This window comes from Brienomyrus brachyistius, chromosome 5, assembly GCF_023856365.1.
Source record: "Brienomyrus brachyistius isolate T26 chromosome 5, BBRACH_0.4, whole genome shotgun sequence".
Classification (NCBI taxonomy): domain Eukaryota; kingdom Metazoa; phylum Chordata; class Actinopteri; order Osteoglossiformes; family Mormyridae; genus Brienomyrus; species Brienomyrus brachyistius.
The window spans coordinates 31,480,071-31,504,893 of NC_064537.1; the positions used below are offsets into that span (position 1 = coordinate 31,480,071).

At 41.6% G+C, this 24,823-nt stretch overlaps 2 protein-coding genes across 3 annotated transcripts in view; one reads left to right on the plus strand and one right to left on the minus strand.

The window, feature by feature from the left end:
* Window positions 1-24,823, minus strand: part of pdk2a (pyruvate dehydrogenase kinase 2a) — a 116,915-nt gene that overhangs the window by 68,027 nt on the left and 24,065 nt on the right. The gene's annotated exons all lie outside the window — the stretch shown is intronic.
* tbkbp1 (TBK1 binding protein 1) overlaps window positions 1-24,823 on the plus strand; it is an 87,849-nt gene that overhangs the window by 42,435 nt on the left and 20,591 nt on the right. For both annotated transcript variants that reach the window (XM_049015202.1, XM_049015201.1), the window contains 3 exons: window positions 4-154; window positions 4,262-4,458; window positions 5,238-5,299. In XM_049015202.1, coding sequence (XP_048871159.1) covers window positions 4-154; window positions 4,262-4,458; window positions 5,238-5,299 — 410 coding nt within the window. The remainder of the gene's footprint in view (window positions 1-3; window positions 155-4,261; window positions 4,459-5,237; window positions 5,300-24,823) is intronic.

Below are 24,823 nucleotides of genomic sequence, written 5' to 3' on the forward strand. Positions count from 1 at the left end.
TAGACGACGCTTGTGGAGAAGCACGTGGAGCGAATCCGCGGCCTGGAATCGGCACTGAGGCAGCGGGACAGTTCTCTGCAGAAGCTCAACTCGCAGCTGCGCAGCAAGGATGTGCAGTATCTGCAGCTGCATGCCAGCCCGACCATCTCTCACAGTGAGTGCAGCTGCTGCCCCGGTCTCTCGCTCACCTCCTACCCATGATGGCCTGGGGGGCCCCTGTTCCCAGTACTCCTGCTATCTTTGCTTTGTGTCCTTTCCAACTGCTGTGGCCACTCTTGGGCACTTTTAGAGGGTTTTATTGTTCATCCTGCTGCAATGTAGACACTCTGAAGTACTTTAATGATGGTTTGAGGCTCAGGTGCACCATGTAGCTCCCAAAGTGTTCTCATACATACACTGACGCACAGAAACACACACACACAGAAGCATTCTGTACCCCATCCACGCTGCGTGGTCGTCCTCGCTGAACTGGTCCCGTTCAGCAGCACCATCACTTTCCGCCCACTCGCTCGATCTCTCTGCATGAAGGCAACATGATGCATCACGGATAGATGCTCTTCAGGGCCAAGAGGCACCAAAGCCTTTGTATGGTCCGCTCTCCTACGATTGTCAGCTGGCTCTCAGCCAGGGACTGGCTGTCCTGCTTTGTTCTAATTTCCAAACCAGGCTTCCAGAACTGGCCCAAAAGAAATATAGGTATGCGCATTTTCTTTTGTGAATTTGAAACTGTGTTTTTGTGAAAGGTGACTCAGTTTGCGGGGCTTTTTCATAGTGGTTTTGCATCGTTGTCAATGTACCGGACCCATTCAGGTGGGACACCTTACTGGGCACGGAGGCAGCGAGCTACTTCTCACTCAGAGGCATTAGTCATGAGCGGAGGTGCCCCGCCACACGACGGCCGGTGCCAGCTGTTTCTTTCACACACGGTATAGGCAGCGATTAACAGGAGCGCAGATTCGCTGGGAGTCGATGTGCCGTGTGGAGCCGCACGCTAGCGGCCGGGACGCTGGGGAAGCCATGTGGCACCAAAGCTGACAAAACCGGCGCTAAGCAACACAAATGCAGGGGGGTCACCATCCCCATCAGTCCCGAAATTATCCTTCTCATACATATGTTTGACAAGGAATCGTTTCGAAGAATTGGGATCAGTAACTTGTATATTATTATTATTGTAATAATTCTCATTACTGTAATTGTTTCTTCGGACATTCAGTTAGATTAACCGGTATCACCGAATTGGCCATTGTGTGTCTGACTGCGTCTGCGTGGATCCCTGTGAGGAACTGGCATTATGTCTGAAGTGTGTGTGGTGGCAGCTTTGCACCCTGCACCCTGCCTGGCATAGACTCCTGCTCACTTGCACCCCCAACCAATATACATGGTTGGAGGATTGATGGATGGATGGACGACTGTTTCATGTTTCTACTCTGAGTGCCACTCTACTTAAATTACTTGTTTTCCATCCATTTTCCAAACCGCATATCCTACTGGGTCGCGGGGGGTCCGGAGTCTATCCCAGAAGCAATGGGCACGAGGCAGGGAACAACCCAGGATGGGGGGCCAGTCCATCGCAGGGCACACTCACACACCATTCACTCTCACACGGATTCCTATGGGCAACTCCAATTAGCCTCAGCATGTTTTAGACTGTGGGGGGAAACCGGAGTACCCAGAGGAAACCCCATGACGACATGGGGAGAACATGCAAACTCCACACACATGTAACCCAGGCGGAGACTCGAACCCGGGTCCCAGAGGTGTGAGGCAACAGTGCTAACCACTGCACCACCATGCCGCCCCCATTACTTGTTTTTTTCTAGATATAAAAACATGATTACAGTAAGAATAATTACGTAGGTACGCTCCTACATCAATCGATCGTCAGGTCGTCTTCAATCCGTGATTATCTGATGGGAGAATGACAATGATTTATATAAATGGAGCAATAGAAGTATCGATAGGTGACTCATGGGCCACCAGGTGGCAGCATGCACTCACGGGATACCCTTTGTTCTTCAAACAATTAAGGGTCCGGATGGCAGGTAGAGGTTTTCGCTCTGCAGTTTCACCACATTCCTACAGCGACAGTATGCGAAATGTTATCCCTCAAACTAGGATCTTCAGTAATGTAATGGTAACACGGCTGAGCAAGCTGGTTAAAGGCGATATTGCGAAAATGTGCATATCGCCTCTTTATGGCCCTACAGTTGCAATCTCCGTATTGCAGACAGATTTTTTTTAATTAGAAGTAAAATAAGCACCATTATTTATATTGTTTATATATTGTGATCGTTCTGATACTGGTAATGGGATTTCAGTGAGGTTGGTGATGCGCCGGTGTAGCTTGTGGTGAACCTCCACACGCGTGTGCGCTGCTGATGCCTACGTCTTCTCTGGCGCTGCCTCCCCCAAAGCCAAGTCACCAGCATGAGAGAGGCAGCTGCAAAACGCCCGTTCACGTTATTGCAGTGCGTCACCAAAAAGAAAAATTACAAAAGAATACCGGAGTCAGAGAAGGGGGAAAAAACGCAAACGAGCTGCAGCAATCATTCGCTGTTAATTTGCGTCACTGAGTGGAAACAGGCTGTTGACTAGTTTAGCTTTGCGAGGACTGACTGCGGCGCACCGTCAGTTGGTCAGCTGGGAGCCCATGTGCGAAAAATCTAATGATGGAAAAAAACGAATAACCACTTTGTGGCACTGTAGCTCAGGTATTTCGTAGCCTGCATGAAACAATGATCGTGAAATAATAATCAACCGTCACATCCCACCTTATCGTCTCGATCGTTTTTAAAACGCACAGCTGCCGATTTACGTTCATGTGAATTCTAAGGAAACCACCTTCCACGTTAACTGACCTCACTTGGAAACTGCTCTGCAAAGCGTTTTACATCGTCCCAACAGTCTGTAAACTTTCCCAACGTTTCTGATGTAGCTAATTTTAGGTTTATAATGGAATAATATATAAGATTTCTTGCGTAAGCGTGAGAGTCATACCAGTTGCCTGAGAGCTGGCAAGCCTGGGTTATTCAGCTGTAGACGTTAAGGGTGTTACACTTTTTCTGTGTGTGTGCATGTGACCAAAGGTGCGGAGAAGCTCAGTCCGCTGAAAGTCTGAACCACCAATAGACATTACTGAAGTTCTTTTGTATCATCAGTACCTATAAAGAGCTAATAACGTTGGAAATTTTGGTGAAATAATCATAACATCAGCTCATGTATTTGTTGTAGACAGATGTAAGGTAATTCATGCAGGGAGGAGAAATATTAAGAGCAGGTATTTTATGGGTTCCACAGAAATAAAGGTAGACCTTGGTGTGTATGTTGATGCTTCCATGTCCCACTCTCTCCAGTGTGGGGAAGCAATAAAAAGGCCGATAGGTTGTTGGGTTACATCTCTAGGTGTGTAGAGTTTAAGTCAAGAGAGGTAATGCTTGGATTATACAATTCCTTGGTAAGACCCCACCTGGAATATTGTGCGCAGGTTTGGTCACCATACCTTAAAAAGGACATTGCTGCCTTGGAAAAGGTGCAACGTAGGGCCACAAAAATGATTCCTGGTCTTAGAGTTATGTCTTATGAGGAGAGGTTAGCTGAGCTGAATCTGTTCAGCCTCAGGCAAAGGAGACTAAGGGGGGACATGATCCAGGTATATAAGATTCTAACAGGTCTGGATGCTGTTCAGCCAAATGGTGACTTCAATATTAGTTCAAATACAAGAACTCGTGGCCATAGGTGGAAACTAGCGGGACAACATTTTAAACTGGATTTGAGAAAGCACTTCTTTACACAGCATGTAGTTAGAGCATGGAATAGTCTTCCTGTTAGTGTAGTGCAAGCTAAAACCCTGGGTTCCTTTAAATCAACACTAGATAAGATTTTAACAACTCTGAGCTATTAGTTAAGTTCTCCCCAGACGAGCTCGATGGGCTGAATGGCCTCCTCTCGTTTGTAAATTTCTTGCGTTCTTATGCCTCTGAGCCACTGCATGATAATTAACCCCACACTATGTTTATCTTTGACGAAATAGCACAGAAGGGGAGCTGAATCACTCTCAGTACCGCTGCTTCCAGCGCCGCTGTGTGTGGCATGTATCTTTATCCCAGGGTGCGTTTCCTGCAGGCCTGATGCTTGCCTCATACTGTCCGAGGTCATTATTTCTAGGTGAACTGGTAATCCGGGAGATAAATAGCTGATTGATGAGCATGTTGGGGTTCCACTGGATGGGCATGACGCCTTGCATGTGTTCCCACGCCCACAGTGTTGGACTGCCCAGCCCTGACCCTGCAGAGCTCACGCAGCCTGGACACCCTTACTGACATGAAGCTGCAGAGGCTGGAGGCGGAGCTGGAGGGGGCGCGGCACGAGGCCCAGGGCGCCTGTCAGCGGGAGGAGGAGCTGAAGGCCGAGTGCGAGCGGCTGCGCGAGGAGCTGCGGCAGAGCTCCCAAAGGCAACAGGTCAGGGGCCGCCGAGCACAGCGCCCCCCACAGCCATACAGAACTTACTGCGCGGAGATGCTCTCCTCTTAATTAAAGCTTGTTATAGGCAGAATGGAGTGACTTATTGGACACTAATTATGAACTTGATAATCAAGTCAATTAGTTGCACTTACTCCTAAATAAGTATCGAGGGTGGAGAGTGACTGAGCAGGTTAGGTGATCGGTAGGTCGCTGGTTCCAATCCCAGGGTTGGAAGAGTGAGTTATTGTTGGGCCCCTGATCAAGGCCCTTAAGCCCCAATTGTTGCAGGGACTGGCTGACCCTGCTTTCTCTGTAATTTACATTTCTTTGTTTAAAAGCATCTTCTACATAAATAAAAACAAAGAAGATGAATTTATTATGCTAGTTTGATAAAATGTGATCTCTTGCTTTTACTTCTGTACCTTAAGTTTGAGTAAAGACCTCTGCAATGCGATCAGAGTGCTTACAGTACCTGTCAGTACATGTTGACCGGGGATCAGTATGAAGTTAATAGCCCCATCTGTCAACCAGCAACACTGTGATGCCTTTTTGATGCAGGGTACCCATGAAGGGGCAGATAAGGTTAGACCACCGTAGTGACAGGCGCCAGTGAAGTCCTGCCGTCTCGGGCTTATAGCTGTTGCTTGTGCCGCCCAGTAGGTGGCGATGCAGGCGTACCCTTCCCCCAAGAGGTCCCGTCACATGTGAGAGTATCTCACCCTAAATGCATGGCGTGAGCGTCCCAGTCCTGATGTCTGTCTTTCTGCCCCCTGCAGGACATGCCAGGCATCTGCGAACAGTGCGACGTGGCCTGGATTAAGAAAGCGGGGGACGAACAGTGAGTAACCAGCTCACCTCACACTGTCTCATATTTATTTATGTTTTAAACCTAAAAGCATTATGCCTGAATTACCCGTAGTGTGTGTGTGTGTGTGTGTGTGTGTGTGTGTGTGTGTGTGTGTGTGTGTGTGTGTGTGTGTGTGTGCGTGCGCTCACGCCCTGCAGTGGATTGGCAGCTTGGCAGCAGGCTGATCCCCTGCCTTATTCCCTATGCCGCCTGCCACCCAGTTGACCAACATGAATGGGCGAATGCTTTCCCGGGCAGCACAATTTTAATTCGCTCTGGAGGTCTGGCGACTCTCGTTTTTGTCATCCGGCACACGTCCATAGCCCACGGTCCGTGGCAGACCCGGCGTTGCCGCTGCCTGTCGGCACGCCGGAGGAGGCCGTATTGGTGTGGAAGGCAGGGTTCCATGCACAGCAACTGCAGAAGTGCAGAGAGGTGCTCCGTGAGAACAGGAAGCGCCTCGCGGCTGGGCTGTGGCTTCCAGTCCGAGGGAAAACAGTGTCACGGCGAGCCGCTGAGACCCAGCCCTCTTTATCAGCTGTTTCACAGGCTCCCTGTAGGGGGGCGAGGGGAGGGAGGGGGTGTGGGCTTGTCAGGAACTATGGTATGGGTGGGCTGCCAGGGGCCGAGAAACAGCAGAGTTTCAAACAAAGCGAAAAAAATGAAGCGGAGGTTCCGCCCGGGGCAGGCAGCAGAGGGCAGCGGCCGGTGGCCCACTGTCGGAGATTTTCCAAACCTGACTCATTCTGTCGCTTGCCACCCCCTCTCTCATATTTGTATTTTCTGTCTGAGTGGCTGTTCAGTTCTTGTAAGTCCCGTCTTTTAAAATCAGGCCAAATTGACTTGAAAATTGCCAGCATTTTCTTTAATTCTGTACTCTGGAATTCTGTAATGTGAAAAAAAAAAATCTAATTGTTTTAAACCTTCTGAAAAGTTCTGAAACAGTTGAATAAAATAAAATTATAAAATAAGCCACGAGGATTTTGTGACAGTTAATGATTATATTCAGGATTTTTTTCTTATTTAGAATGTCTTCGAATCTGAACCGGTAGTTAGGACTTCAGTTTTTGCTTGATTAGATAACAAGATAAATTGAGTATGTGATAATGCAATCACTGCCCCTTGTGAGACACGTTTCCTCGCAAAGACGGTTTTCTAGCCTTGCTTGCATATGAATGTGCGCCTTGTGAATTTTTATCAGACAAATGTATTGCTGTTGTTCACTGTACACTAAAGGTTCGAATAATCTTAGGGCCATGTGTGTGGAGTTAGCATGTTCACTCCATGCCACCTTAGGTCTGTCTGTGTGGAGTTAGCATGTTCTCTCCATGCCACCTTAGGTCTGTCTGTGTGGAGTTAGCATGTTCTCTCCATGCCACCTTAGGTCTGTCTGTCTGGAGTTAGCAGGCTGTGCACAGCTTTTCTCCAGGTACAAAGTCCAAAGTAATAAGTCCAAAGTCCGGCTGACTGGCGGCTTTATGTTTCCTGTAGTGTGTGTGTGTGTGTGTGTGTGTGTGTCTGTCTGTCTGTCTGGCATCCCATCCTGGGTGTACACATTGTACTATGTCCCGATCGCTGTCATTTGGGTCAGTTCCAGGCCGCAATCACACTCTCTGACATAATTGCCTCTTTGGTTTTGAGAAAAATGATTGGTTCCTTTCTGTGTGTGTGTGTGTGTGTGTGTGTGTCATGTTTATTTTACATTGTGTAATAAAAACCTCTTTTATTTAACGTTGTGGGGACGATTTTTCAGGTGCCCACAAAGATCTGTGAATACAATCATGAAAGTAAAAATGTCAAAACTCACGTATTTTGTTTGGTTACTTATGGTTAAGGTTAGGGCTCATTAGGGGTTTAGGTCATTGTGTTGGGATTAGAGTTTTCCCCATAGAAATGAATGGAGCGTCCCCACAAAGATATAATTACACACCTGTGTATGTTTTAGTAAAAGTTTTTTTAACAGTAAGAAAAGGATTTTCAGTGTATTTTCCTTTTCTTTTCTTCTCTGTATTCCATGCAGTGTACAAACTGCCAGTAAGCCCCAAAAACTGCTTTTCTTTATCATATTTCACGTAGCAGTGGTTTTAAAGTAACATTTTAGTAGTGGTGGGCGATATGATGATAATTAATTGTGGCTGGTTGCAATAAGTGTTTCAGAATTATCACGATACAGCACTACTTGACACTGCTATTATTTTTACAGGCGACAGCAACATCTTCATGCTGTCTGAATATCTCACATCTTTGTCAATTATCTGTCTCAGTGGATCCTAACTTAGTCACTAGATCTTGAACTACTCTTTTCTAATATTTAGCTAACTTGGTTAAAAAAATAAATCTTTTTATGCCATCAGACAGCTAAAAATGTTGCACTCACATCATGCAATAAATGGTGTTTAATGTACTGCATGCGGTTTGGCTGATAGGGAATAATTGGTTCCAAAAAATGGTTCTGTTTTGATTTGTGGAAATGATTTGGATTGGCAAAATTCTACGTGGACTGATCTAGTGATATTTCGAAATTTACCATTCATATAATCGTGAATGTGTACTCAAAACTTTTGATACTTAATTAATAAAAATGCTTTTGGTATAATGAGTCAGTTTCCTTTATATGTAAAGTGATTTAATACCTTAAGTTTGTTATTATAAGGGTACACAGCGTTTCTCGTGAGGATAGAATTTCTGGTTAAGTTGCAAGTGGTTATTAATCAGAACTACATACATACCTATTTGGTTGGCTTGTAAACAAAAAAAAATATATATCTCTATCTTTAATCGTGATCCTAACCAAAGATATTGTTTTGTGGCATTTTGGTCATATCTTCCGCCTCTCTATTTTATCATAGTTGAGCTGAAAAGTCAGGAATGTGCATTTTGTAGATTGTGAACGGCAGCCGTAAAAATTAATATTTTAGTATCGGACTATAGCTTTATCAGTAAATAACCCTTGGCAGCAGATGTTGGTAAAGTATGGCTTAAACTCACTGTGGGTAAACTTTGCTATGAAGAATTTTAGACTTCAAGCCAATTCTAGACGATAACCCTGACTGTTTTATTTGAAACGATTACTGAGCTAAAATCTCTGGCCAGAACCCCAATCTCAGCCAGACTCATGCATTAGTGGGAGAGCGTCTGTTTGTGAGAACAGTCGACACAACTCTTTCGCACTAGTGACGATGGCTCTGTGGGCTTGGGGGTCGTGCCAGCTTGCATTCCAGACGGCGCCAACACGTCTGCTCCGATGGCTTTTGTGACGCCCTTTGTGGTCGCCGGCGATGTCACTGAGACCCTGGCACTGTTTCCACATTGTGGCCAGCGAAAGTCTGCTTTCTGTCCGACTGCACTGACAAAAGATGGCAAAGGCATTCCTGATTTGAATCATGTAATGCAAGTTGTTTTTCCCCTTCATTTGTTAAAAGAAAATAAAAGTAGTGAGGTCTACGTGGTGGACTGTAACCTAGAGCCAGCCGGGGACAGTGAACATGGCAGATCACTGCCCCTAAGCCACAGCCTCTTACCGCTTGTTTGTTTATTCTTTAGTGACACTTTACTATCTATCATTCATTATGAGGAAACGAAATACCACACTGAAATGGAAACCAGGAAGCTTAGCTTGTCTTGAGAGAAGGCATGACTAAAGCTGAATATACTGTTGGGGGTTTTTTCTTTTCACATTCAGTAGGTTAAGCGAGGCAGTCAACCCTCCTGAATAACTTTTAGATTGAGTTAAGTTCATTTCTAGTCCAACTCTAACCCAACTTCTAGTCCATGCCAGTGTGCTAACAAGCAGACCCTGTACTGTTACGTTACACAGGAGTAACCATGTGCAGGACTGGTGGTCGTGCACGCCCATATCATACAGACTTGCAACATGTTATGTCTGTGGAAACTTGTATGCCGACAGACACACAGATCTATGAACAAATGGCACAGTGAAATTCCTCCTGAAAGAAGCTCATATTCACTCATGCAGGTGGGTGCAAACATGCAGACAGACTGCTGTTTATGTGCAGTTAAAGTTGGTAAAGGAGGGCAGCTTCCTCTGACAGAGCGAAGCTGCAGTGGCAGCCACCTGCCATTTGTAACACATTCTAGGCATTCACACGTACTGTAAGCTGTAGTATGAACTAAGTTCACTTTGTTTCTTTCCAGTGTGGAGGGTGAGAAGAGCAGACCGCAGTATGCCACAGGGCAATGGTCCTTTCTCAGAAGGAAACAAACTCTAGCACGTTTGAAGGTGTGCTGACTGAGATGGATTTGCAGTCTGTCTTTGTGTTTGACCTGCTCGTAGCGCCACTGTAAAGCTCCTGTAAGTATGGGAAATGTGAGTGTGACTGTTCTGTCCTGGGGGGGGGGGGGCACAGGCCCTTGGCAACTTCACTGGCATGCATAAGGGTGCAATGCACTGTGTCAGCAAATTGGGTCGTGCATGTTTGGGCTTCAGTTTATATGCGTGCCTCTAAGTAGTGAGAGATCCCAGTAGCAGCAATGCTGGTCTGCATCAGAGTTAGAGAGTTCGTTTGGAAACCTTGCTAACATGGACCAGAAAATAAAGGAGTCTTTGCATATGTGTTTGCAACTGCAGTATGGTTCACTGTAAACAAATACAAGTGGTGTGGAATAGTTTTTCGGCAGGGATCCTGGCTATTAAAATGCAATCATGGTTGTGCTGTATTGTACTCTTAATTTCATGTACCGTTTATTTTTAGAAGTGTTTAGCTATTTTCGCATAGGAAGTATTAAGACAGGACTGAGGCGCAGCCTATGCATGCAAAACAGAAAAGGGTCTCTTTTGCTGAACTCATGAATGTTCACCGCTGCCTTCGTCTTCAGAAAATAATCATGATGCGGCATGAATCCACTATCTCTACTCTGCCTAACCTCCTGGTTGCCGTGAGTAGTTTTTGAGTAGCGTCATTTATGCAGTGATATTTTCGTGTGGTCTGCGACACCATCAGGGTGGCTGTTTTTCTGTCCTGTGAGGTTTGTTTCTAAGTAGCAGAGAAGATGGTCCTATCATTGTTGTCATCTGTACCTGCAGTCATTATCAGTTCAGATCGTGCCACTCCTGTCAATGAAGATGGTTTGTGTTGAGAGCCAGAAATAGGAAATTGTAGTTGGTTTTTATGCTTTGATTTTTTTTTTTTGGTTTGATGGCTTGTTTTTCTCTCTTGTTTAGTCCAGGAAGTACAATAATCAGCTGATACGCTGCTAATTGATGCTGGTACAAAGCAACCAAGTACAGATGCTTGTTATATATTCTCTGCTATTAATAATCGACCACTTTTCATGTCTACAGACACATGACATTGCTCACTTCACATGGTGATTTTTCTCGTTTTACCATGATGCTGAAACCTTCCCCGAATACGGACATTTAGATGCTGTGGCCTTTTCCCTGCTTCTGGTTCATGTCCAATAAGTCAGCCAATTATCGCTGGAAATTTTGTGTCACGGGTCAGAACGATATTGCTGTGGAGAGCCACACAGACCTTTAAGATTACAGCTGGGAGTCCTTGCTTGTGAAATAATTGTCAGGAAATTGCTGTTTAAAAATAAGACAGTTTTAGCTTGTATTTTTTTATGCTTTGCATATGTCCTACGTATCACATATTAGTCTGCATTGAGCATTGCGACCAGCTTTATTAGAGTCTATTTATTGGATGTTCTTTAAACAAATGTAATATTTTAAAGTATTTTAATTCTTTTAATACAAAGCACTTATTCTTTCTCAGTTATTTTCCATAGGCATTAAAGCATTTTTTTTAAATGTATACTTCCCAAAATCTAATTTGATGATTGAAACGTTGAATAGATTTTAAGCCTATATTTAATACAATTAAACGAGCGGTTTTAATCCTAGTCTTCCAATATTGGTCTGCTTCTACATTTTGTAAAATAAGTTGCCATCTTGTTCTGTGACGAATAGTTTTTATTTATGATCCATTTCAAAATTTAGGATCAGAATCAGAATATTTTATTCGCGATGTACGAAAAGTACAAGGAATTTGTTTACAGGCAGGTGGTGGCATGAGGTATACAATTAAACATACAATCAGGACAGCAGTACAAATGACAGGGAATAGACGGTGAAAAAATAAAAATATGCTGAGGATAAATGAATAGCAGTGGAAACGAAACTACTGAATTCTATTTTAAAAAAAAGTATATTGCTAAATGTGAAAATAAACATGAACCCGATGTGCACCTTGTAAGCAGCTAGTGCCAGTTTGAGTCATACTGGGTTGAATCATTCGACATTGTAAGCTCAACATGTATTTCAACCTTGAAAGACTCACTCATATCCATGCCTTTTTTGCCAAATGTTCACGATGACAGGTCTAAAATATTAAAAATACATCTTTAATCCTCCTTTTGTGAATTCTAACTTTAAATTTATATTGCTCTGTTGTTCAAACTCTATCTCAGATCATGTGTATCACAAAAGACTGCAATTATTCATGCTGAGGGTTTTACTGAGCAGATTCGTGTGTCAAATGTCAGAGTTTCTGTGTATGCATGCAGTCCTGCTGCATGTGCAAATGTGGGCGTTACGACAATTATCACACACCTTTTATTAAAGCCACTAAATAAAACCTGCCCTGTTCATTTTAAAGTTTAAACTCCACACACATGTGACCCAGGCGGAGACTCGAACCCAGGTCCCAGAGGTGTGAGGCAACAGTGCTAACCACTGCACCACCATGCCGCCCCTTGCTACTAATATTTTACTGTTAAATACAAGTGTACAGCTACAAATGATTTATTATTATTGGCTTTAACAATGTTTTATTCTTACATTACCTTCTATTCTAGACATTTCAGTGAATGCATTACATTCGAGGCAGTAAATGAGCATTGTACAAATCTACAGATTTGAGTAATTCAGGTCCAGAGAGTAAAAATCCAGACCGGGATTTTGTTTCAACCAACCAGGTGAGTACTACTGTGACTCTTTATGCTTAACTGGTTGGTTAAAGCAGAATCTTGGTCTGGATTTGTACTCTCTGGACATGAATTATCCAACTGATGGTCTATGGGGCTGCTGTGTACACAGTGTTCTTCCCCCAGCTAAGCTCTTAATTAATAAAGCATGATTTGGTCAGATACTTAATGTAGAATTTGCATCTATTAAAGGCTGGTATATTAAATAAAACATATTTCAAGTTATATTAAGCTGCATTCATGTAAAATATGACCGTGTTCTCAATATGGTTGAATTGCTGCTCATGAATTTGATGAGCAGCATCTGTCAACTCGCCTTAACGCTCACATAATTGTTAGTTTATCAAGTGTTTAGATGACTAGCAGTTCAGTATCAGTACGTAAATTTACATAATATATGTGTATTTATGTTATCATAGTGTTTCCTCCAAGTACTCTGGTTTCCCCCCACAGTCCAAAATCATGCTGAGGCTAATTGGACTTAATAAATTGATGGTTGGTGCCCCATCCTGGGTTGTTCCCTGCATTACACCCATAACCTCCAGGATAGGCTCCCACGACCCTGACAAGCAGTTACAGAAATGGACGGTTGGATGGATGGATTATGTACTTCCCAGAAAAGACTGACGGAAATGTTTAGGCGTGTTAAATCATAGGCAGGATTAAATCAACACATTAATTAGGTATTTTTTTAATTGCCAGACAGATACAAAAACCAGCTCTCACAGTCGGTCCTGGACAACAGGGTTAAGAAAGTGTGTTAGAAAAGTGACAGCCTTTGCCTTTTTTCTGAATGGCAAACTGATGAATTCCCCTCCCTCCCACGTATGCAGGTAAATATAGTTGATTTAGGAAAATGGGTTTCCTAGATATCAGAGCTGCCCTGGCCTGATAGGCCGCCGTTTAAAACCATGAGACAGAGACTTGTGGGTAATCGTGTTTTTTCTGGTGCCTTTCGGCCGCAGCCCTTTCTGTCTTCCTAAACTGGGGAGCAGGAAGTAGGCGGTTGATGAGTCATGCCTTGGTGAATACATGAAGCCGCTGCGAGGCCCAGTGGGACAGGGGTTATTAATGCTGCCACATGAGTAATTTTCATCTCCTCCCCCCTTTGTACCGCATCATGCGGTGGGCAGAATTCGAAGCAGCCAGGCGAGCAGCCAGTAGAAAGAAGCTGCAACATGTTTTATTGCCCATCAAGTGAAAGATTTATTTTATGCAAGGAGCTAAAAATAGTTGTTCAGAATAGGTACTTTTAGTTAGTGTGACCAGATAATCCATCTCAGGGAAGAGGCTCTGAGCTAAAACTGAAAGGCTCCTGTGTTTGGCTAAATAGTTCAGTTCTTCTTGTGCTTTGACTGGTTTGTTTCCTTGATTGAGAGACTCATCCAGCTGTTAACATTAGTGGCGCATGCATGATTATCGGAGACTGACCAATCAGCACACAGCATGAACTCGGTGCTTAAGTGAAATCCATAATACGATGGTAGTTTGTAAATCCCGTCTTATCTCAAAATGTCCTCCCTGACATGGATTTGGTTACCCAGTTTTAGTGTGTGATTTCGTACCAGCTTTTTCATTGTTGATCTGACGTTTTGTTAGTGTGGCCATTACCTGAGATTCATCTTTAAAAAGGCCTGATATTTGCAGGTATTTTGTAAGTACACCAGGGATTAGATGAGGTTGTTAGACATGAGGGGAAGCCTGGACTCTGTGTCCTCCCTTATAGATTTAGCCTTTGTTTGCTTTTGTTAGTAGTGATCTTTCAAATCTGTCCTTGCCCAGAGATACAATTTCCCTTTTATAAAAAACAGCAGTTCATTTTCCATTGTACTGTGTAGGTACTAATTGTAAATGTGGTTGGCTGTTCAGCAACAACACAAATGCTTGTGTATGCAGGCTGATAGAAAGTATAGCCCAAAAATTATCTGTGATGGGTGTTTCAACAAAGAATGTTAAGGTTTTCCTTGAGTAGGCCATTCAGCTGTCTAAATAATTAATATCATATTCGTTTGCTTTCACGTCATGCTGTTACGACAATTCAAATTAGTTTAAAACATGGAATCTTTCACCCGTTTATAGAAACATGAGACAGAAATGTGGTTCTTTCTTTTCTGCATACAAATATCACTGTCCGTGATCGTGCAGGAAAGTGGTGCTGTAGCTGTAGGAAACCTCATGTTCGTCTTTTGCAAAATGAAAGGAACTACGAAAGTGGCAAAGCTCAACTATGAGTAAATCAACCTACCCTTTGACTGTATGACTGCATTCTTCCTTAGACTGAGTTGTACTGCGTTTATTATTATTATTATTGTTGTTGTTATGCTATTTTATTGTCATAGTATTCATATAATCCTTGCACTGTGATGTTATTACTGCTCATTGATACGTATTGATCATATGGATACTATATATATATACATACACACACAGGCACACACACAATTAAGTAGTAGTTGTACCCAAATGAGATCCAGGAGGAAACAGTTGAACATTAGATATCTGCATCTAATGCATGAAGTCAGCATTTTTAGCTGTGGAAACATTTAAGATGAAACAGTTTCTACTTTTACTCAACAAGTACTTTACAAATATTTTATTACGATAATTTTTTTTCCCATCTCTGTTGATAATTATCGCAGTATCACTCAAGTGATTATTTCTATACTTAAAGGCTCCATTTTTTAACGGAGCCCCTGAGGGGACAGGTGCAAAAAAAATAAAATGCTGTTACTTTTGACACGCAAAATTATCTCGTGCGCACGGAAAATTATCTCGTGCGCACGCAAAACTTATTCATGAGCACGCAAAAGTAATAGCTATTTATTTTTTACACAGGTCCTTTCTGAGGCTCCATACTTTTGCTTCCATTATGATTATCCTTAAACTGATTCAGAACATAAAAAAGCCAAATTGAATGGAATGCAAAGTGATATATAATTTTACTAAATAAATCTTACAAAAATTACAAGAAAAAAATTACGACAAACTCTGCTTATTGTAGTGAATGACACTAGAAAAATGCCGACAATAGCTTTTGTTGCTGGGTTTTTCTATGGCTGCCTCGCCGCTTATTCCAGGGAGCAGGTTTGACATTTCTCGTACATGTAGAGTTGTCTCTCATCCATTATTAAAAAATAAATCCTTAAGTCCCATTTTAAACCAATATGATATGAAATTAGTCGCACATTTCTTCCGATTGGAAGTGGAAACCCTAATTACAGTACTGGTGTCTGTAACTGTAAGTGCTTGCATTCTGTATTCTCTATTGGATGCCAGTGCTTCAAGTGTTAAAATAAGTTAGTTTCCTGAGTTTACAAGACGCAGCACCGGTCTGTTGCCTGGCAGACTTTAAACCGTACAACGTGTCGCTTTTTATCTTGTTTATGTACAATATCTCCTTTTTGAAAAGATGTTGCAGCTGTTGAACTGCTGCTTTCTTCACCAACACTTGAAGATTACTGAAGGAGTGCTAACGTCCAATGGCAGTTGTAGGTACATGCATTCGACCTTAATGTCCTCCACATATTACTTACACTACACTGCCAGCATTAAGAAGCAAAAGACAATTTTGAAAACTAATAAATTATTTATGCAATCCTTTGCAGTTACATTTTACAGCTTTTGCAAATATGTTACTCTGATTTCTTGAGACTGTCTTGCTGCCACACGCTTGATAATTTTTTTCTGTCGTTAACTTCACTCTTCACCAGCTGAAGCTGCTTGACCTACCGCCGCACTCACATTGAGTACGGCAAAAAAAATGTGCTTATGTTTGCATTTTGCCTGTTCCCAGCGCACAGAATTTTAGCCCACATATATAAATTAATAATAATACATTTATTTCAGACCCACGTAGCACACACATTTTGGGGGGCCATAGGGGGGCCATGCATGTTGTCAAAGGGGCAATTCCCCCCCTTAGAATTGCTGCTGCTGATTTCGTGCATGATTTTACCAAAACAGCCGCATGTGTAATTATGTGATATTTTCAAACAATTAGTTAGCAGGGAAAGAGTTCCTTACATGAATTATGTTCTCTTCCCTGCACAAATTTGTTCTTTAACAAGCAAACACGCTTTATTTGCGATTTGCACAGGTACAGGTACATTGTACAGCTTGTTCTCCATAGCTTGGGGGTCACAGCACAGGGGCAGCTAACGTGCAGTGCTCCTTGAGGTGGGGGTTAAGGGCCTTGCTCATGGGCTCACAGACATGTGACTTCTGCCAAGGCCCGGACTCGACTCAGCAATCTTCTGATCACATTCGTTCTTCCGCTTGTCCTCTGAAATGTGAAAATTACCTTCTCGACTATGGCCAGTGAGAGCCAGTGAAAGCCAGTGAGGCATGTAATGGCATGCTGTGAACGAGCATATGATTGGCTTGAAACTAAACCTGGGACTGAATATATGCACCTACCATGAATAAACGACAAGAGTCTTTCACCCACTCACTCACCAACTTGGTGAGTGAGTGGGTGAATGAGAGACAGGCTACTTCTTGGTCATGACTGAATAAGAGTGCCGTACTGTACCTCAGTCATGACTGAAATACACCATCTACTGGTATAGTATATAGCCTACATGTACAGTTACTTCCCGTATGCTGCACTTGTATTCTAGACACACAACATTTTCATGATTTAAAACAATTTTAACCAAGATTTGTTAGTGTTTGGACTTGTTAGCTGACTATGTGATTAGCTGACTATGTGATTACCAATTAAAATTGACCTTCTCTGGTGCTCAGCAATATGGCAGAAGGAAGACGGCGCAAAGCATATCAAGGTACAAAAAGGGAAATCAACGTTTGTGTGGAAGCCATTCAAATTAAAAGCGAATGAGAATGCAGTCGTCTGTCAGTATCAAGTACAGCTTAAATATCACTACAGCACGACTGCAGCACAAGTACAGCTTAAAAGAAGACATTCAGGTTTGACAGATTGACCCAATAATGCAAGATTAGCAATAGAAATGTGCCAGTTACCTTCTCGGAGTAGCTTAGCCTGCCTTTGTCACTGCTTTGTCGCACCATAACGTGATATGGAACATACATAATAAGCACGTAATATTCTGTCTTGTGTACGTATTCTGTGTCTTCAAGGGCTAAATGATATAGAAAAAGTTCACATTACGACAATTGTTGAAAATCTGAATTGAAAATTAACTATGTAGCCAATGCGGTGTAATTACGTAATGCATCGTCACACACTGTGTAACAACACATTATGTAATAACACCATATTATGTACCAACTCGACAGAATGTTACAAATTTTAATTAGATAACTTTTCAGGGGTGCGTTCCCAGAAAGTTTCACCATGCTAAGTAGTTCATTTTCACGCACTAAAGATCATTCGTTGATAAATGAGTGTTTCTCAAAACCTTGTGCAACTAAAGTAGTTTGTAACCACATTCATAATTTAATGAGTGATCCGACCCACTCGTTACTTTCTGTCATTCTTCATTTGACTTTTGATCACAAAAACATGCCTATTTCTTTGTTTTTTGATGTTGTAGTAATAAAAATAATAATAATAATAATAATACCAATAATGAGGATAATAATGAAGACAATAATAAAAATTCTAGGTGAATGTTGCAAAATGTAATAATGTAGCCTATAAATTTACTTTTTGTAGAGTCGTTACATAATATGGTGCTATTACATAACGCATTGTTACAAACTTATTATGTACCAGCAGAGTCTGTCAAATTAGTTGCCATAAGTTGTGCGAACAGACACAAAAAGGTGCCGACAAATCACTTGCTTTTGCTCAATATCATCTCTCTGGAATGCAAAATACTGGTATTTCCATACAAAGGAAGACAATGGTCTTTTCTTAACAAGTACTTGTTTGCTTTTGTCCTCTTCACTCATTTCTAATTTCTCGCTTACACATGCACCACATGGTCTATGAGTGAGTCCAACAGCAAGCAGGAAAATGACTGTCTCAGAGAGTGTGTGCAGAACTCATGAAAAGCAAGAACAGTGACTGACAGCCCTGCTGAGTATTTTTATATATGGGTCAGTGACAAATAAGGTCTGGCAATATGATGCAGTTCAGTCTTTGTTTGTTAAAATGTACATTTTATATTCATTTTGGTTTCATGTAATTTGAAATGGCATTTGGACCATTTTTATGAAAGGTACGACTGAACATGTCTAATGGTGTAACCGCAAAAGAATGAGAAATATTTAATATTCCATGCACCTTGACTGTAAATGTACTTAAAAAAAAGTCATTTAAAAATATTGCATAAAAACAGATTTTATTAGCATTATCCCTAAATTAACATTTTATACTTTTTTTGCAATATTGAGTGGGACGTATGCTTAAAACACCTCTGTTTACTAAATAAAATTGTTTTAAAATATTACTACACTACAATAGAGGATTATATTTTATTCCACATTGACTTTCCTATATTTTCATAGTTTTAATGAAAAATACTGGTCACACCAATTGACACAAACCAGTCACACCACATGACCATTTTCTTCTATAGTCAATGGCCATTGCTTGTTGAAGACACAGACAGTGTGACAGTGAACAAGGTCAACTAAATTTATTTTATTTGATTTGAAATCAGGCAGTATGGTGGTGCAGTGGTTAGCGCTGTTGCCTCACACCTCTGGGATCCGGGTTCAAGTCTCTGCCTAGGTTACATGTGTGTGGAGTTTGCATGTTCTCCCCATGTCGTCGTGGGGTTTCCTCCAGGTACTCCGGTTTCCCCCCACAGTCCAAAAACATGCTGAGGCTAATTGGAGTTACCAAATTGCCCGTAGGTGTGCATGAGTGAGTGAATGGTGTGTGAATGTGCCCTGTGATGGGCTGGCCCCCCATCCTGGGTTGTTCCCTGCCTCGTGCCCATTGCTTCCGGGATACGCTCCGGACCCCCCGCGAACCCAGTAGGATAAGCGGTTTAGAAAATGTATGGATGGATGGATGATTTGAAATCTAACTATCAGAATCATGAATTCATGTCTTCTATTGTGATTTCAGTTAAGAAAAATATCTAGCAACAATGACAGTGTAAAAACATGTCTGTCTGTGTCTGTCTATATGTGTATATGTCTGTCTGTTTGTATGTGAGCATTTGTCTGTGTGTTTCTGTCTGTCTGAGACCCTGTTTATACTTAGTTTTAAAATGTGTCTTGAGCAACTGGATCACAAGCGGACAGCACAAAATCCAAACATAAACGATATCTAAGATGCATTATAATCTGGTTACTCAAACCACTTGCCAAGGTGGTGTGGGACACATTTCAGCACATATCTTTTATAGTGTAAAGAATAATGCCTCCTGATGCGTCCTAAACAAAGGTGTCATAATAAAATACGTCGTCAATGCAGGACATAGTGGTTGTTCTGGTGACAGCATGTCAATGGAGAAAATGCAGCACTGATGTATGTAGCTGGAGTACAAGTGAAACCAGACGCCTAAGTTACATTAGGGCAGAAGATTCACTCCAAAGACAGCTAGACGACTCCTATGGTAAACGGGCATTTCTGTTAACTAGGTCTTAACTAATCTTAACTAGGTCGCATTTAACAATGGCCATGTGTCTTGGCTGCCCACTTACGATCCAATGGCCCAACACGCATTTTAAAACCAAATGTAAACAGGGCCATTCTGTCTGTCCGTGTGTCTGTCTGTCTGCTTGTGAGTGTGCAAACTGCCTTTGACTTCTTTTGGCTATAGCAACTTCTTCCTTGCTTGAAAGTGCCATCTATTAGGGGAAAGGAGACTCTGTTATGCTATATTAGTTATGAAATAGCAGAAATTTAAGAAATTGTATTTAAAGATGTCAATTTTAATCTTTGAGTAACATTTCTTCTATCACTGAATTATTGGAGTTTTAGGTCTTTTAAAACTACTGTTCAGGTTCAACAGTCACTGTTCACCGACTTCATTTTGCTATGTTATAAAATTATGTACATATATTACATTATGTATTGCTGGAAAGTGTAAGTGAACGGAAAGCAAATATGCATAATAGATAAACATTTATAAAACACCAGGGTTGTAAAAATAATCATTTTATTCTAGCCTTACAGAGCTTTGATGATAATGTTGTGGATAAATCTAATTTTCCAAAAATGTAGCATTGAACACTTGAAAATAGTTCCAAATAGTAAGTTAATTCAAATTACATTTACCTACCATCATGAACTACAGATATTTGACAAAATTGGCCTCAAACAGAAAGGCTTGCGATAGGAGTTAAATGGTGTAACCGGTTACAATTTAAAATCAAGTTTGACGGGCATTATCAGGGACACTTATGTAAGCACATGGCCTTATATGAATGTTCGAAACATAATTTTTAAAGTACATTTTCATAATTATGATGAATTGTCAGTTTTTTCCTGTGGTCATACCATTTGACATGTAAACTATCTAAAGTATATCTGACCATACACTAAAAATGTCAGATTATCAGATATTGTAACCTTGGCATGCAGCAGTCAGGGCCGTCAGAGGTCCTACTCTGTGATGTTATTTCCCATGACATGGATCTCTTGCACAGTAAGAGCAAAACAGCTCCATGAATGGTGGTTACACCACCTTGACACTAAAGAAGTTTCCCTGATTAACATGAATCACCAAATTAATTATAACATTCAGAACAATGGTTTTCCATTAACCGGGGTTTGCGTCTCTGCCTTGGCTCCTTGTGTGAGGAGTTTGCATGTTATCCACATGTTATTGTAGATTTTCAGTTCAAAAACTTGCTACTAAATTACTAAATTTCCTGTAGGTATGCATGTGTGAGTGACTGGTGTGTGAGTGTGCCCTGCAATGGTTTGCCCCCCCATCCTGGGTTGTTCCCTGCATTGTGCCCATAGCTTCTGGGATAGGCTCTGGACCCCCCCATGACCCTGAGTAGGACAAGCAGTTACAGAAGATGGATGGATGGATGAATGGATACTTCTAATGTAAGATTATGGCACTTGTTGCTACAGTATTTTGCTGAAAATTTCACAATTTTTCGAGCAATAAAATAAGTTTCATCATTTGGTACCAAGTTTTTATGGTTATACTAGATTGACTTTTTTGCCATCATCCTCCAAGCATTTTCTCAAATTTGATGCAAACCAGAAATTTTAGACTAGGTCCTCAAAAAATAATATATGCAAGTAATTTACAATTTTGTTTTTAAACTTCAGGGCCTTTAATTTTAAATTTAGTCATCAGTAGCGTGTCTGTCTGTGGAGAGAATGTCGACCGTGTTGAGAGGTTCACTTACCTCAGCAGCGACATTCATGTCTCTGGTGACTCTTCCTATGAAGTCAGCAGACGGATTGGGAGAGCATGGGGGGTCAATGAGGTCACTGGAAAGGGGTGTGTGGTGTTCCTGGTATCTTTGCAAGAGGACGAAGGTCCAGGTTTTGAGAGTCCTGGTGCTCCCTGTCTTGCTGTATGGCTGTGAGACATGAGCTGAGTGAGCTGAGACGAAGACTGGACTCCTTCGGTACTGTGTCTCTTCGGAGAATCCTTGGGTCCCGCTGGTTTGACTTTGTACCGAATGACCGGTTGCTCAGGGAGTCCTGAATGAGGCACATTACCTGCATTGTGAGGGTGCGTCAGTTACGGCACTACGGCCATGTGGCGCGTTTCCCTGAGGGTGATCCGGCTTACAGGATCCTCAGTGCTGAGGACCCGAGTGGCTGGGTCAGGCCGAGAGGACACCTACGTAACACCTGGCTGCGGCAGATGGACGGCCATTTCCGGAAGGTGGGACTAGACTGTGTCTGCCTGGGGGATCGACGGCTGGGATCCTGAGGAGTTTCCCTGTGTGGTGGTTGCAGCAACGTGCTCCATCAGCGAATGCTTCCCAACCTGACCTAAATTTAATTAAACCATATGGACACAAAAAAATAGCTGAACCTGGTGCAGAACCCTCTGATCTACAGGTTGACCCCTCTTCTATACCATCTGGGGGGGGGGGGGGGGGGGGGAGAAGCGTTGTGCCGCCTTATGGGCTAACCATTTTACCCATTTGCAATTATGTGGTTTGTCCTGCGATGGGTTGGCCCCCCATCCTGGGTTGTTCCCTGCCTCGTGCCCATTGCTTCCGGGATAGACTCCGGACCCCCCACGACCCAGTAGGATAAGCGGTTTGGAAAATGGATGGATGGATGGATGGTTTGTTTTCTTTTCCCCACTTAGTTGAGACTACCTTCCATATTATATATTGTTTTAATGACACAGAGAATGAGATTCAGATGGAAAAAGGAATGATGTTTGTACCTGTGGCACTGGGTAGTAGAGCACAAAGATCTCAAATGCTGTCAAATGCTGTTTTGGGGGATCTCTTTTAATGTGGGACTTTATCTTCAGATGCTGGTACAGTAGATCCCAGATCCTCAACTAGAAACATATCAGCCTCACCTCATATTTGTGCTTGAGAAAAAATGAAACTGTACATTCCTCTGTGTATTGTAAATTCAGTATTAATTTTGATTATATACTTTGCCTAAGTTTTGTCTTGATATGAACAGCTTCACAATTTCACTTCAGTGTTCATTCAGTGTTCATCTGATTGCAGGGTCAGTGAACACACAGGGCCAATGAAAGGTGTAGCCTATCAACTGTTAGCTTCTGTTTATCTCTAGCATGCACACTGGCACCTAAGAAGTACGAATGAAGGACTATAATGAATTTTGTGTTATAGGTTATAAATCACATTTGCATAGATATTTACAGTTTGCATAGTTAACTTTGTTTGAATTAAATGTGAACAAACAGGAAATTATTCTATAATTGGTGTCTCATCGTGTTTTACCAGTCAGCCAAAGATCTTTCATCTGGCAGTGACAGTTTTTGTGTAAACTGGACAACATTCTTCAGCGCCATTTCGGAGAAAAGCATGTTCTGCTGTGCTTTCATGGGCAGGTTAACACTGGTCTTGTTTTGTTAGACCGGAGACCCCAGATTTTTGCAGTGTCGCCGAATTCATTGATTACTTTTAAACATTGTTTTGTGAAATAACCGCATGGTTCATTGTTGTTATGCGTCTAAGAATTGATAAATCTGTGAGTATTGTATGAATTTTCTAACAATATACCCTCAAAATCTGACTTCTTTTCTTCCAATGATGTCTTTGAGTCCTGTTTGACTTTGGCAGTTTGTGGGAGAAAACAAAGATATTACTGAACTCCGGTCAGTAATGAACAGAACTTGTATGTCTGTAAATATTTTGACAAAGTGGAATTTTCAGAATTTGTTTTACCAAACAATATAGAACATGTGTATGATGTCACACAGTCATGTAGAAAAACACGTCTTCAAGTTGAAGAGTCAGTTGACTGGTGCACAGTTTGTACTGAAGTTTGCCAGTGTCATGCGCTGAATCGCGTTTGTGCCGTAGCTCTTCATACAGGCTGCTTTTGGAGGAATTGATCGTTTTACTGAGACATAAATATTTGCTGGTGCATTTCTAGTAATTCGACACTTGCTGTGCTTTTTTTTTCTTATCAAGCACCATCTTTGATTCCAATTTCAGACTGAGTCAAGTTCCGATAAAAACCAAAGCATTTCAGGAAATTGGTTGGAGAGATGAGATAAAGGCTCCTTATCAGGAACATGAGGAAGGTCATCTATGCTGCTGCAGCCTCCATCACACACCATCATCTCAAGATTTACAAAGTTAAAATTAAAAACATAGAGTAGTTTCATATGGATGCTGGAAGTTACCTTGTCTGTCTATAATTTTGCATACTCGTCTGATTGGTATTGTGGCTTTTGTAAGAGGTTTTCAGTTTTCCTAGAAAAGCATTATGATATTCTTAGTTTCTTCGTGTGACAATGGCATTTGTTATTCTTTATATGTTTTTTATCTTACTTATAATCAGAAATACTGAGGGTGCTGGATCATTTTCGATGTTTTTTTTTCAGTTGTGCGAGTTTGTTTTCTCCTTAATTATGCAGATAGGCACTGTAGGCTTTCTAGATATTTTTCGATAATTGTAACAGGAGTATGACCACATGTTTTTGAATGCTAGTGATTTAGCTTTGATTCATGTGCTTTGCAATCCAAATTGAATGATGATACACATTCTAAAACGTGTGAGAAAACTGTGTTTCAGTAATTAATGATAATCAATGGGTGTATTTCCCACTTCATTTGTTTTACATAACAGACAAGATGCCATTCATGGGTAAGCTACATACAAAGTTCAGCTTTATAACAATAAAAGGTTTTAAAATGATGGTGTACCATTTAGTACAATTAAGATTTCTCCAAATAGGCTGCATAACATATTTTTAAATTAAGTGAGACTCGACTTAAAAGGGAAAATAAAGTTAGCTTTGTCTCTGAAGTAGTAATTTGCTAGTGATTGACTGAATTTTCAAGTTTAACTTACCAAGTCATTTTTCATGATTATCGTATGTGCTTATGGCAGTAATGAACAATACAATTGAAAAATGTGATGTAATATGCAGCACTATATATGAGTATCCAGTGTGAGTTTTTGTATGCCACATTTCAGATTCGGTGATTTGTATTTTTCGAGGGATTAACTTAAAGTAGTTTTCACTTCTAAATGGAATGCCCTCC